At 55.3% G+C, this 13,992-nt stretch overlaps 5 protein-coding genes across 5 annotated transcripts; 1 reads left to right on the top strand and 4 right to left on the bottom strand.

Annotated features, from left to right (window-relative positions):
- Positions 1-481: 481 nt before the first annotated feature.
- On the top strand, positions 482-2,151 carry ASPVEDRAFT_202843 (MFS transporter; the record flags this gene model as incomplete). Its single annotated transcript, XM_040809385.1, has 2 exons — positions 482-1,835; positions 1,889-2,151. 2 exons carry the CDS (start codon positions 482-484, stop codon positions 2,149-2,151), a joined length of 1,617 nt encoding a protein of 538 aa, XP_040673554.1.
- An 18-nt stretch (positions 2,152-2,169) lies between these two features.
- On the bottom strand, positions 2,170-4,108 carry ASPVEDRAFT_66020 (NAD(P)/FAD-dependent oxidoreductase). Its single transcript, XM_040815853.1, has 7 exons — positions 3,637-4,108; positions 3,433-3,588; positions 3,269-3,378; positions 3,063-3,219; positions 2,908-3,014; positions 2,553-2,861; positions 2,170-2,498 (listed from the first exon to the last, which is right to left on the bottom strand). The coding sequence occupies exons 1-7, from the start codon at positions 3,913-3,915 to the stop codon at positions 2,318-2,320; spliced, it is 1,299 nt and encodes a 432-aa protein (XP_040673553.1). The 5' UTR covers positions 3,916-4,108; the 3' UTR covers positions 2,170-2,317.
- A 98-nt stretch (positions 4,109-4,206) lies between these two features.
- ASPVEDRAFT_47002 (nitroreductase family protein) lies at positions 4,207-5,050 on the bottom strand. The gene is made up of 2 exons (XM_040813681.1): positions 4,695-5,050; positions 4,207-4,646 (listed from the first exon to the last, which is right to left on the bottom strand). Exons 1-2 carry the CDS (start codon positions 4,998-5,000, stop codon positions 4,326-4,328), a joined length of 627 nt encoding a protein of 208 aa, XP_040673552.1. The 5' UTR covers positions 5,001-5,050; the 3' UTR covers positions 4,207-4,325.
- A 380-nt stretch (positions 5,051-5,430) lies between these two features.
- On the bottom strand, positions 5,431-6,323 carry ASPVEDRAFT_47001 (uncharacterized protein). Its single transcript, XM_040813680.1, has one exon. The coding sequence runs from the start codon at positions 6,309-6,311 to the stop codon at positions 5,469-5,471; it is 843 nt and encodes a 280-aa protein (XP_040673551.1). The 5' UTR covers positions 6,312-6,323; the 3' UTR covers positions 5,431-5,468.
- A 449-nt stretch (positions 6,324-6,772) lies between these two features.
- Positions 6,773-13,548, bottom strand: ASPVEDRAFT_47000 (uncharacterized protein). The gene has a single exon (XM_040813679.1). It carries the CDS (start codon positions 13,501-13,503, stop codon positions 6,823-6,825), a length of 6,681 nt encoding a protein of 2,226 aa, XP_040673550.1. The 5' UTR covers positions 13,504-13,548; the 3' UTR covers positions 6,773-6,822.
- Between the last annotated feature and the right edge of the window lie 444 nt (positions 13,549-13,992).

Raw genomic sequence — 13,992 nt, 5'->3', positions numbered from 1 at the left:
ACAGTTACGATGAGCATGGCAGCAGTCTACGCCCGAGATGATACCCAGCATGATATTGTAATTTAAACGTAAACCCCTGCAGTGACGTGACGATAGACTTCTTGAACTCGGAACCCCTGGCCCATAATTCTGATGATGCTAACGGCTTCGAGGGCCAGCTGGAGCAGTCTCGATTCTTATCTCGTACCATATTGCCCGATACGGCTAGCGTGCCCGTCCCGATCGGGAAACCGGGGGCCCTTCAGGCAAATCGGCCCGAAACGTCAGGATGGAATGCGATGAAGGCGCCGATTCTTCTGGTCTCAGCTGAGTTTTTCTCTGTTTAGCGGGACTTAGTTCCAGAGTTATGGGCCATGGCCAGCTATATAACACCCGGCGACCCCGCCTCAGCCCGTTCCTGACCCCTGCTTAACCGTTCACTGCCTTTCTACTCACTACATACTTTTATAGTATACTGTATAGGACTATGTCCACCACCAATATGCAGTCACAGCAAGCAGACCACAATGCACTGCACCAGACCTTCTCGCTGGGATCTGCCCGAGGAGAGGTCGACCCTACCGACCTGCCCTACCGCACCCTGACTGACCACGCCAACATCGAGGAGTATGTCAACGAGACCCAGACCGGCGAGATCATCAAGCCCCTTCCGTCTGCCAAGGGAAAGACAGAGGACTGGAAGCTGGTTACCTTCAAGATCGACGACCCCGAGAATCCCAAGAACTGGTCCAAGGCGAAGAAGTGGTATATTACCATGGTTGTCGCCTTTACCTGCTTCGTCGTCGCCTTCGCCAGTAGTGTCATCACAGCCGACATCCCAGGCCCCGCAGAGGAGTTTGGGGTCTCGCGCGAGGTCAGTCTGGTCGTTGTGACGGTGTTTGTTGTTGGCTTTGGTGTTGGTCCCATGGCGTTTGCCCCCCTGTCTGAGATGTTCGGACGTCGTCCCGTCTACGCGGTCACTCTCCTGCTGGCTGTCATCTTCATTATCCCATGCGCTGTTGCCCAGAACATCGGTACCTTGATCGTCTGCCGTGCAATTGATGGTATCGCCTTCAGTGCCCCGATGACGCTGGTTGGCGGGACTCTCGCCGACATGTGGAAGAACGAGGAGCGCGGTGTCCCCATGGCTGCGTTCTCTGCCAGTCCCTTCCTGGGCCCAGCAATCGGACCTCTTGCCGGTGGATACCTCGCTGATGCGACTGGATGGCGATGGCTGTACTGGTTGACCCTGATCCTCGCCTTCGTCGCCTGGGTCCTGATCACCTTCACCGTCCCCGAGACCTCTGCCCCTGCCATCCTCGCCAAACGAGCAAAGAAACTGAGAAAGACGGAGAACGACTCGACATATGTGACTGAGACTGAACTCGATGCTCGTCCCCTTGGAGAGCGTTTCCGCGTCTTCCTCCTGCGCCCCTTCCAGCTCCTCTTCCTCGAGCCCATCGTCCTCTTCATCTCTATCTACATGTCCGTCCTCTACGGCCTGCTCTACATGTTCTTCGTTGCCTACCCAATCGTCTACCAGGGCGGAAAGGGCTGGAGTGCTGGATCGACCGGTCTCATGTTCATTCCCCTTGCTATCGGTGTCGTTATGAGCGCGGCCTGCTCCCCCTTCGTCAACAAGCACTACCTCTCGCTATATGCCAAATACGGCGGCAAGCCCCCGGCCGAATCCCGTCTGATTCCAATGATGCTCTCCTGCTGGTTTATCCCAATTGGTTTGTTTATCTTCGCCTGGACCTCGTACCCGCAAATCCACTGGTTTGGACCTGCCATCGGTGGCTGGCCCGTCGGATTCGGCTTCATCTTCCTGTACAACTCAGCCAACAACTATCTTGGTAAGTGCCTAGTTTTACACAAGAATACTTTGTTCTAGACTAACATTCGCCAGTGGACACGTACCAGCACCAAGCCGCCTCTGCCCTCGCAGCCAAGACCTTCCTGCGTTCTATCTGGGGAGCCTCGACAGTCCTCTTCACGGAGCAGATGTACGAGCGTCTGAACGACCAGTGGGCCAGCACGCTGCTTGCCTTTATTGCTCTTGCGTGCTGTGCGATCCCCTACGTCTTCTACTTCAAGGGTGCCTCGATCCGCCGTTTCTCGAAGTTTGCCTTTGCCGATGACGAGGAGCAGGCGAATGAGGCCAAGGCATAAATATTTCTCTGGTTGGTGATATTTGATGTTTTTTCATGGATCTTGAATTCCTAGACTTAGAAGCGTGAAATTGCGTTTCTTCTTTCTCCTTCATACCTAATAATGCGTTCCGAGCTCAAAAGCATATACCTACATAGACTATTGTATAATGAAATCAACTACATCTTTAATCGTGCTTCCACCCCGGTAGATCAGCGAGGTCCTTTGCAGGAGCACCTCGTCGAGACTTCAGGGCATCGCCACTGCCCGGTCTCCATCTCCACTCCTCAGCCAGCTCTGGTGCTAGAGATCCCTCGAGGAGCTCGACAATGTGCTTTCCAATGCTTGGGAGGAGTTTGAATGAATGTCTGTTCAGTCAGCACCGTCTTATTCCTATGACTTCTTATTGATATAGAACGTACCCACTATCCCCCGTCGCCAATATGAAATTATTCCACCGCGGATGCTCGCATATAAGCACGTTTGCATCAGCTGTATCGGTGCACCAGCACATGGTGCGGTTAAACAGCTCCTTATCTGCGAAGCGGGGCAGCAACCGAGAAATTGCCTTTTTGACCGTGACCTCCGAGGCATCGGGGTATGTATCTGTAGGGTGTTGGGCGTGGGATCTTGGGACGGAGATGGACTTCGGGGAAGAGGCGCCGTAGGGCTGATGCTGTTTGAAGCGGGTGAAGCCCGGGAATTCGTCGCAGACTTTGATTACGCCGTTCCTGGTGGTGTTAGTTACTGTATTAATCTATAGAGGGAAAAGTTTACTCGTTGGGCTCGAAGAAGAAACCGTAGTCGCCGTCGTATACCACTGGGGAGTTTCTATATTGGGCTGCTTCGGCGGGCGTGAGTTGGATATGGGCGAATACCCAGGCCTGTCGTAGTCAATGAGCTGCTGACGTTGATATAGCTGCTGGACTCACCTTTGAAACGCACTGGTCTTCGAGATCGATTAATGTCGGAGTCCAGGCACCAGCTGCTAGAACGACCTTGTCGGCGTAGTATCTGGTGCCGTCGACGGTCTCGACGCCGCTGCATGTTGTCTCGTCGGAGAATAGTGGTTGTTTGAATGTCCCAGAACTGCACTGTCAGTATGATAATAATTTCCGTATCGGCTTTATCAACGTACCGGCCAAAACCAAACTTGACACCCTGGTCTTTGAGGTGCTGTCCTATGGCATTGATGGCTTTGGCAGCAGCAAGCCAACCTCCATCGCCACAAAACAAGCCTTTCCACCCCTGCCTGGTGAGCATAATCCCCTACTTGCGGTGCTATGAGTGTGGTTCAGATACCTTGACTTGCTCGCGGGTGAAGTGCGGTGCCTTTGCTAGGATTTCGTCCTCGCTCAGCAGGAAGTTCGTCTTGTCCAGCCCGACATCTGCATCGATTAGGGCTTGATATTTCCGTTTTAAAGCTTCAATTCCTTCTTCTGTTGAAGAGCAGTCGATCTCGTTTCTTAGTATAGATTTGAAGCCATTAAAATAAAAGCAACTCACCATCCCAACTCTGTGGAAAAAAGGCCTGAACAGCGGGTCGTTCTTCCACATATCCAGCGCCTCCAGCGACAGCTGCAGATCAGGCTTATTGCGCAGCCGGATGCTCATGATCTTGTTCAGGTCGTTCCCCGCCGACTGCGCCGAGGGCACTGGGTATGTGTCGAGCACTGTGATGTTGGACGGCGTGTATCCAGCGCGCACCAGATGCAGCGCTGTCGACGAGCCCATTGTGCCGCCTCCGCCGACCACGACGACTGTTGTGTTTGCGCGTGAGGCCATGTTGATTCAGAGTTGGAGGGGCGATAGAAGGGATGAAGTCAAAGTCAGTGACCGGAGACGTATGAGGGGCGAGGATAGAAGCTCCACTGATAACTCGATCCGAGGCCAGATAATGATGAAAAGAGTATTCAGGCGATGATGCAAAGGGGTATTTAATATTGATCATGCCAGACAGATAATCCTCGCGCTAAGCGACCGGCGCAGACTGTGGAGAAATGGCTCGCGTGGACCTTCCCGCAGACATACGAATATTAGTCTATCTCCAAGGCCACGGATATATTATTCTATAAGACCATTGATATTGATTCTCTCTAGAATATCTAAGCTATTTATTTTGTTCTGAAAACTATCCCTCTGCTCTGGGAAATCCTAAGAACCAAATATATCTCTACCCATAAGATCATGCCATATCACAGAATCGTCAGCGTTTCAGCAATTGGCAGCCTCGGCGGGCTCTCCGGACGAGGAGCCTGCTCATCGCCATAGTTCAAGTGGGCCTTGAGTTTGTAGTCTCCAGGGACGCCTGCAAACTTCTTGATGGCAGCCTCGACGGGGGGAATGGCGTTCATATGCTGCAGATTGGCCCCGACTCCCTCCATGTCCAAGGCAGTCCAGACAAGGATCTGGTGGATGCCCTGAGCATGCTCTCCCCACTCGCCAAACATGTGTCCGGTTGCCTTGTGCGTCTCGGCAGCCTCTTTCGCAGTGTCGCCGCGCTCCCAGAAGAGTACCTGCAACTGTTAGATGGTCTGAGTGGGAGAGAGAAAGTGGTAACGTACGGATCCATATGCAGCTTTATGACCTTCGAAAACCGGGCCCAGCTTCTGCCAGAGACCGGGATTGATGGACTTGAGGATCGGCTCAGCCTCCTTGAGGATAATGCTCCAGAGCTCCTTGTGCTTCTCCCCAAAGGCAAGCGAGATGCGGACGGGCTGGGTGTTGTAGGCCGAAGGAGCAAAGGAAAGGACTTTGGCGACAATCTCACCAACTCGTTCATCTGAGACCTTGGAGGTTCCCCCCAGGGCTCGGACACTGCGACGCTGGGAGGCGGCTTCGAGCCACTGGTTGGTGGTGATGGAAGGCATTTTGCGAGAAGGACAGTAGGCGAGCCGTGAGAAGGGTCTTGGGAGGTTGAGATATCTTGAAGTACGATAGAAAGAGGTCGCAAGGGTGTTTAATGAGCTGTACATTGTGATTTAATGCTCCTCGTTTGTGGGATGCTGTGGTCTTATAAGCTGAAGCCAGTGGCAGTGTTTGGCCCCTGCATGTCCTTCGCCCCAGAGAAAGTCCGCTCAACATCGTTTCCCCGTCGGAATGTAAGACAGACGAGACAGTACCCACTTTGATAAAATATTCAGATAAATGTTCCGGTCTGACATGCATCCGAGAGAGGTCAAGGGAAGGAAGTACGGTGTTGGGTCAGCCTTACAATGTATATCGTGTAGTATACTGGTACAGAATATTACAATGTATATCATAAGCATACTGGCAGAGAATATTATAATGCATATAGTGTGCAGGATGGTATTGTATTGTGGTATCATAAACTGAAATCAAATGTACATGCTCAAACTTTGTAGCGAAAAGCCATTCTCGACCGGTCTTCCATAATCTTTCCCCGTCATCATTACAGACGGAGTCTCTGTCTCTGTCTCTCTCGCCACTCGGTGAATGCGTTGGACCACGGTATCGACGTCACTGCTCTTGATTGGCATGCGATGGTCGCCCGCCCATTCCAACAGCGTGGCCTGTGCCGGGTCGCAGTACTCCCGAAGCAGGTCTCGGTGATACTCCAGGCCAGGGTCGTTTACCCCATGGACATGCACTGTCGGCAGCCGCAACATGTGCTCGTCAGAGCCCATGGTGAGCCAAGGTGAAGAGGGGTGTGTGAACGGTGTAGCGGCGTCGACGAGACCGTGCGGCAGGGGGAGGTCAGGCATGAGCCATACCAAAGGCCCCCGGCCGGCAAAGAGAATCGCGAACTTGAAGGTGGTGATTTCACACCGTTGCTGCCGGTATAGAATGCTAGCTGCTGCCTTTGCGCCCTGGCTGAAGCCCAGCAGGCCAACCCACTCGCCGGTAGCCCCCTTGGCGTCGTCGGCAGCCATGGCGAGTGCAAGACTTGTGTCTATCGCTGTAGCAACGTCCCGGGATGTCAGGACTTTGGACATGTTGTGATCGCAGAACCAGACTCTGAAAGGCCCGTAGTTTCTGTAGACCGCCGTTACATCTGGCCCGGGTTCTGTGCTGGTGAAGGGAGCCTGTGCATAGACGAGACGAAATGAACGGCCAAGGCGCTTTTCGAGCACGCGGCACTGCATCCGGAAGATAACGGCGTTGGTGCCTCCACCGTGGAGGCAGAGGATGCGAGGGAGGTGGAGGGTTGCGTTGTTCATCTTGGAATTCAGGGCTATGATTGTTTGCTGCTGCTCAGGTCCACGGGGGTTCTCCAGGCTGTTTATACGTCTGATATCTCTGGTATCCTCGGGGGTGGTTACTCCCTTAGGGCTTGCTGGAGTTATAATAGTCCGCTCAAAACTCCTCGAGTCATACTGCTGTCAGATCAGAGTATCTGGATTGGACGATTGGAAGATAGGATGGACATGCTTGCTAGTTCAATAGCATACGATCAATCAGAACCTCCAGAAACATATCAGACACATCATTATCGAAATGAAATGGGACATATTCCAATTCGACCATGGGCCACCAACGGCATGAGGCCGTCTTTCTATTGCATTATATGCCAGGGGGTTAAATTACATGGTTATCTCGAACGATGACTGATCTAATATGTATGATGTTTACATGCGTCTCTTGGATATAGAATATTTACATTTACTGCGGACGACGATGACTTGATACGTTTGACATTCTATTATAAACAACGCTATGTAGACAAGTAAATTAATGAAGAAACCCCATTGCCTTCCACGACGAGACATACGACCGGACCACCTCAGCACTGACTGGACCCTGTGAAGCCATAGTTCTCGAGTGCTCCTGTGCATGCTGCGCGTCCAGCACGATCCCACCGCAAGCCATGCGTTGAAAGTGACTCTCAAGGAACCCCAGCCCCATGGCCGCCGGGTTCTGCGCTGGTGGCAGAGACGACTGACGAACTCGCTGAATCCACTCCTTAAAGGGAATAACTCCATGGGATGGGATATCCAGAGCTTCTGCCAGAACGCTCACCATTTCCTTCCACGACTGGCCAACAGGGTTATCGACATGATAGACCGGATAGACCTCGCCTGAGTCTTCGCTGCCAATATTGAGCAGATCCACCATGACATTCGCGGATTTATCCACAGGCAGCCAATGCAGCACGCCCTGTAGATCAGGAAACAGCTTCAGTGCATGCGCACTCTTCATGATAAACGCAAAGTGCTCGACAGGATTCCAGAAGCCACTTGCAGTAGATCCAGAAATCTGGCCTGGCCGGGTCACCATTGCCTGGAACAGCTGAGGGTGCTGGCGCAGCGTGTCGGTCAGCATGCGCTCGCACGCCCACTTGGCCTCGTTGTAGCCGCTGGGCATTGTCGCAGCCATTGTCATGGGCTTCTCGGGGACGGGAGACTCGTCCGAGAACCCTGTGACGCCGATTGATGAGATGAACTGGAATCCGACCCTGCGTGGCTCAGCTCCCACGGCCATGTCGCGAGCCAGATCCAGCAGGTTCCGCATTACCTGCAGCTGGGGCTCGAAGGCTTTGAGTGGTCGTGTAGCGCTCATGGGCCACGCGTTGTGGATGATGTGCGTTCCATGCTGGATCAGCCAGGTGTATTCCTGGCTCGAGAGACCGAGCTGGGATTTTGAAGTATCTGTCCCATAGACCTGCAGTTTTGCGCGGGCAGCTGGCGACAGTGTGATGCCTCTGGAAGTTAGGGCTTCGTCTTGTCGGTTGGCCGGGGGAGTGTCCTTGACCGCGCGGTTGATGCAGACGACCCTTGCAACATCGGGGCGCTCAGCCAGGGCTTGAACGATATGCGATCCCAGGCTACCAGATGCACCTGTCACGATCACCACAGCTCCAGAATCGGACGTGGTGGCGCAGCTGGCGTTAAGTGCCGGCGACTCCCAGCCAGCTGTATAGGCCTCGACTAGACGCAGGGCCTCTGCCTCACGGGCTGCTACATCGCCACGATCAGCATCTTGTATCGCTGGGACGAGTGGACCACTCACCAGATCGTGGCTCTTGCTGGCAACTGAGACGTTATCCGGAGTCGAGATATCAGAGACGGTGTCTTCGTCCTCCGAGTCGGAGAGCACCGCATCGCTCTCGGTGCTGGTCGAGTCGCCGTCTTGACTTCCAGACTTCGCGAGTGCATTCGATACGCAGGAAGCAAAGTCGCGAATGCTCGTGGCGACCATGGTCTCGGTGCTGTCGAGGGTGCAGTGGAAAGTGCTCTCCATCTCGCGCGCCACTTCCATCGCCATCAGGGAGTCAATGCCCAAGTCGGCCATCTCGCTGTCGAGGCTCAATTCGCTGGAATCAATACCGGAAACGTTGGCAACCACGTTGCATACTTCATTTGCGATATTGCGTGCGCCGCTGGCAGGTGTTGTCTTGACATCTGCCTTGGTTGCTTTGGGTGCTGGCTTGGGAGCAGCACGAGGTTGAGACCGGTCAACAGGCTGAGCTCGGTCAGGCAATGGAAGCGACGCTGTGCTTCTTACAAACGACTTGTCCGTCGTCACTCGTGCCAGGATCTTACTCATTGCAGCCTTGGGGACGCGGACATACTGCAGGCCCAGGATGATCTCCGCCAGCGCACCAGTCGAGGCATCAAAGACAAAGACATCAGTCACGAACGCCTTCTCACCTTGACGAGCATGACGAGCAAGAACATGCCAGACATCTGGACCATTCTCCCGGCCCTCCGTCACAGTGTGGGCCTTTGGCGCGCGCATCACCAGCTCCAGGCCGGTAGCAACGAACATGTCGCTGGCCGGGATGTCTGTCAGCAGGTTGACGTACATGCCTGCAATCTGGCCGTAGCAGTCTGCCTTGGGGACGTCAAGCCAGGTATCGCCGGAGTGTTGCTTGTGCACGATTCCTGCGCTCTCGCCTTTCGCCTGGCCTACAATGTACTTCACGCCGCGGTAGACAGGCCCAAATTCGACCACTTCTTCGAAGGCTCGGTATATATTGCGCCCCTGGAGGGCCTCCACGCCTTCATCGTGTGGACCCAGTGCTAGGACGGCCTGGCACTGCTCGTATGTGACGACGCGCTCCCAGCGGCTGAATTCCTGGAGCGCGGCCGGGTCGGATGGTGAGAGCATGGCGATGCGGCCCTCGGCGTGCTTGTCATTCGCAGAAGCCCCCGTGCTGTGAATAGTCCATTGCCACTCTGTTTCTTCTGGATCGAGTGGCTCCAGGTCGAGCAGGTACTCGCGCGTCGAGTCGGCGCACATGGGCGAGTGGCTGAGCATGTCGCGGATGACTGGCGAGAAACCATCACGTCTCCATTCCGGATTGAGACTGAAGAGGGTCTCGATGGCCATGTCGATCTCGAGCGTGGCTGGAGCGATGGGCGCCGTTTTTGCGATGAAGTGGGTTGCAAAGAGGCGCTGGTACTTGTCTGAGGACGTGTTGATGCGGAATCGAGCCAGCTTGGTCTTCTTCTTCTCCTGGAAGCCCAGGAAGGTCCACATGTCCAGAGACTTGGGGTTGATGGTTTCCTGCTGAGTCTTGGATATATCCTCGACTTGGGCAATCTTCAAGGCTTGCTCGACTGGCGGCTTGAGCTCGAGCCAGTGTCGTGTCTTTTCGAACTGATACGGCGGCAAGAGGAGCTGCGCATACTCATCTTTCTGCAGGCGGTGGTGGGCCCAGAACGACACCCGCAGGCCCTGTTTCCAGAGATCGACTGTGGCACCAGTGAGTTTGTCGATGCCCTGGTTGGTGTTGGTGATGGAGACGGGCTGGAAGTGGTGCGTCGACTTAGGGCTGGCAAGGGCCCGCGATGCCATGACGGTGATGGTCGAGTTGGAGCCCGCTTCAAGGAAGATGGCCTCGGGATGCTTCTCTGCGAGTCGCTGAACAGCGTGCTTGAAGAAGACCGGCTGGCGCATGTGCGAGCCGACAAAGGTCCAGTCTGGCGCAGAGTCGCCGCCATGCTCCGTGGCTCGTTCTATCGGGATGACGGCGTCGTGGAAGGTGACTCCCTTGCCAACCTCGCCTAGACGGTCGACGATGCGCTCTACCAAGGCTGAGTGGAAGGCATTGGTGACGTTGAGCCGCTTGCTCTTGACCTCCTTTCCTGGCAGCGTGGCGGCAAATACGTCAATGGCCTTTGTTGAGCCAGCCACGGTGAAGCTGCGGGGGCCGTTGTAGCATGCAATACCGGCAGTTCCGTCGGACTTCGCATTGGATTCCTGTAGTAGTGCTTGCACCACAGCTTCGTCGGCCTCGATGGCCATCATGGAGCCGGAGTCAGCCCCCCAAGCGGTCTGCACCAGCCTGGCTCGACCGGCGATCAGCTTGACCGTGTCCTCCAGACTCAGCACGCCGGCAACACAGAGGGCTGTGATCTCGCCGAAGCTGTGTCCCACCACAGAAACCACCTTGTCGGCAATCCCACAGTCCATCCAGGTCTTGGCCGAGGCATATTGCGCGGCAAAGAGAGCAGTCTGGAGCTTGATAGTATCCTGATACGGCTCGCTGGAGAAGATGTCGGGATAGATACTCGTCAGACCGTGAGATGTGATAGCGGCATTGCAGGTATCTAGATGGTGTCTGAACACTGCTGTCCCGTCATATACTGCGCGATCCAGTCCAATGAATGTCGAGACCTGGCCGCCAAAGCACAGGATCACGGGCCGCTCAGGCTTCACCGGCGTAATGCCAACACTGGGGGCTGTGTCCTTGGTAGCCGTGGCTGCCTGGGCAAGCTTGGCCTGCAGCTCGTCCACAGAGCTGCAGCTGAAGATCATTCCTTGAGGCAGACTGGGGTTCGATTGCCATTTCATGTTGAACGAGACATCGGCGAGGCTCGTCTCGGGATCCTGCGACTGTAGGTATGGAGCCAGTGCGGTGCTGTACGCTGCAATGCTTCTAGCATCGAGACCGGATATCCAGAAAGGGAGTCGTTGAACGGACAAGGGAGTTTTGGCAGGCTTGTGCGCCGAGTGAGAGACGATGGCGCTGGAGTTGGATCCACAGGCACCGTAGTTATTGATCAGAGCCACCTTCCTAGCACCGGGCCATGACCGTAAGGCAGTGACGACCTCCATATTGTCCGAGGGCTGCGCGTTGATACCGGGGTTCATGCTGTTGAAGCTGGCCTGTGGAGGGATGAAGTTGCCTCGCATCATCAGCAGCACCTTGATCAGGGAGACCAGGCCGGATGCGCCTTCAGTATGGCCCACATGCCCCTTTGCAGACCCAATGGGCAGAACCGTATCTCGACGAGGACCAGCCACGGCATTCCGGATGCTTTGCCATTCAGCAGGGTCTCCCACAGGCGTGCCGGTGCCGTGGCATTCGACCAGGGAAATCTCGCGTGGGTCAACGTCTGCCTTGCGAATCACCTCGTTGAAGAGTGTCGACAGGGACGGCACATTGGGCACAAACAGCGGCGTGGTGTTGAGATTCTGGTTGACGCCTGTAGAGCGAATGGTCCCCAGGACTGTATTGCCATCAGCCACGGCGGTTGAGAGCTTCTTCAGGAAGACGTAGGCAATGCCATCTCCTCGGCAGTATCCATCTGCAGCAGAGTCGAAGGGTTTGCACTGGCCCGTCGGACTGATGAAGCTGCCAGCGGCCAAGTTCTGCGTCCATTGCAGGCTTGTCAAGACGTTGACGCCACCACACAGCGCTGCTGGGATCTCCCCGGACAGCAGGTCTCTGCAGGCATTGTGCAGGGCGACGGTTGACGAGGAGCAAGCAGTATCAAAGGTCAACGAGGGGCCTGTCCATCCAAAGTAATGCGAGACCCGGCCGGGAATGAAGCTTCGCAGCTCCCCCGTCGTCGTAAAGGCGCTGGGGGGATGGCAGTGGACGTTGGAATCGTACTCGTAGGAACAGAGCCCGACGTAGACGCCGACGTGCTTCTTCTTCTCCTGCTCAGCAGCACTGGCCATACCCAGCTCGTTGAAATATCCAGACTGCTCCAGCGCTTGATAGGCAGCCTCGAGGGACAGCCGGCCCTGGGGGTCTATCGCCATCGACTCGCGCGGGCTCTTCTTGAAGAACCGGTGGTCGAAGGCGTCTGGGTCGCGCACAAAGTTGCCATACCACTTGCGGCTGGGATCCTTGTCGCGAAACATCATGTTGGGCGTGATGCGGTCGTCGGTGATGAGCTGGTGCTGCGACTGTCCGGTCTTGAGCATCTGCTGGAACTCGTCCAGGTCGTTGGCGCCTGCGACCTTGAGCGACATTCCCACTACTGCAATTACATTGTCGTCTTGATTTGCGGCTTGCACTGATTCAGTAGGGACCACTGGTTCAGCATCGTGGATAGGCTCCTTGTTGTCGTGTACATCAATCTCCCTATACTCCAGCTTCGCACCAAAGGCACGCACCACCGGGGGAGGAAGGGGTCGGTCGAGCCCAAATTCAACGCGTGCGAGCTCGTCCTTGCTCAGGCCCAGCTTCGAAGCGGTGGTGGTCCAGTCCAACTGCGTCACCAGCATAGAGCGCAGGACCATCCCCACCAAACCCGTTTCGTGCCCCGAGACCTGGTTTATGGGCAGTGCGAGCTGAGCCGCGTCAGGATACTGCAGCTCGGGCATCGACTGGCACAGTTCGATCACAGCTTCGGTCAGGCGTGCGCGCTCTACTGTCGGGGAGTGCAGCTGGCCCTTGATAGCGAGCTGGATGGCCGTGACGCCAGCTGCTCGGAGCTGCCGGGCCAGTTTGGGTGCGAGGCGTTCTGATACTGTCACAGTGGCTCGGGAGTCGTCGAGGATAACAGATATATAGGCATCGGGAGACAGCTTCGAGACGATGCGTGCCAGATCCTCACCCTGCTTGCGGGTTCTCCAGGCTGTGGCCAGCGAGACCGACCTGCCCTTGCCCTTGGCTTTGGTCCACTCCTCGGTGGCACCGACAAGGACTGCCATCAGAGCCGAGGTGCGCAGGGCAACGGCGCCGTACTGTTCGAATTCTTGTCGAGTGTGGGAACTGGCAATGGCGACGGCGGCGATCATGCCTGCACAGAACCCAACTGCCTCGACCTTGTCCTCTTTGACCAGCTCGGCTTGTAGGTCATCGACAGCTTTGTCGGCGAATCGACTTTCCAGATAGCGCCAGTACTGATCCAGCTGGATGGTGACCATCAGAATCCCGAGCCACAGATCTGGGAGCTCCGTGTCTGGAGCGAGCGAGTCGACCGAGTCAGAACCGCGAAACCACGACTCAAGGTCGGCCAGCAGGCGAGGGCCCTGCATCGTACTGGCCAGTTCGGGGATCTTCTCTGTCACGGCCTCCCAGTACCGTGGCATGCCGGCCAGGGTGTCGAGTATCCATCCTCCATTGGGGCCGTTGACAATCTTGCGGACTTCTGCTTCCAGGGAGTTTTTGGTCTGGGGGCCGATGTGCCCTCCGAAGATGAGACTTGTTGCTGGAGTGTTTGGCTTCATTGTGTATGTTGTGTAGGGCCTCTATACTGGAATAAATGAAGAAATGGTATGGAATAAATGGTATACATTGGCAGGAAAGTCCATGCAATTGTATAAATACTGTAGACACTTAGGGCTACCAAGCAATATCCTAAGCTGACTCGATCCGGACAAAGTATCAGCGACTCAGCCCCAAGCTTATCAGCCTAAGCAAAATGCTTCATGTTTCTTGCTCTACGCTGGACATGTTAGGCCGGGGTAACGTTAAGGCAGATATGTGAGTCTGTCGAGCATGTGGAAGCATTCGATCTACCTTGACGCGGTCTGACTCCGCATATTGTCATGCATTTATTGCTCCGAGTCATAAGACTCCGCTTGCCTACAGGCTCGTGCATATAGACTCCGTATATAGACTCCGTATACTCCGGGGGTGGAAGGATCTTACAGGGGAATCCAAAGTCCGGACTCAGCTCCGGCATATTTATAGTAATTGGACATGGATATATAGAG

The sequence above is a fragment of the Aspergillus versicolor genome, assembly GCF_001890125.1.
Source record: "Aspergillus versicolor CBS 583.65 unplaced genomic scaffold ASPVEscaffold_14, whole genome shotgun sequence".
Classification (NCBI taxonomy): Eukaryota; Fungi; Ascomycota; class Eurotiomycetes; order Eurotiales; family Aspergillaceae; genus Aspergillus; species Aspergillus versicolor.
The sequence above is the reverse complement of the archived record's forward strand: the minus strand, read 5'-3'. Positions and strand labels throughout refer to the sequence as shown.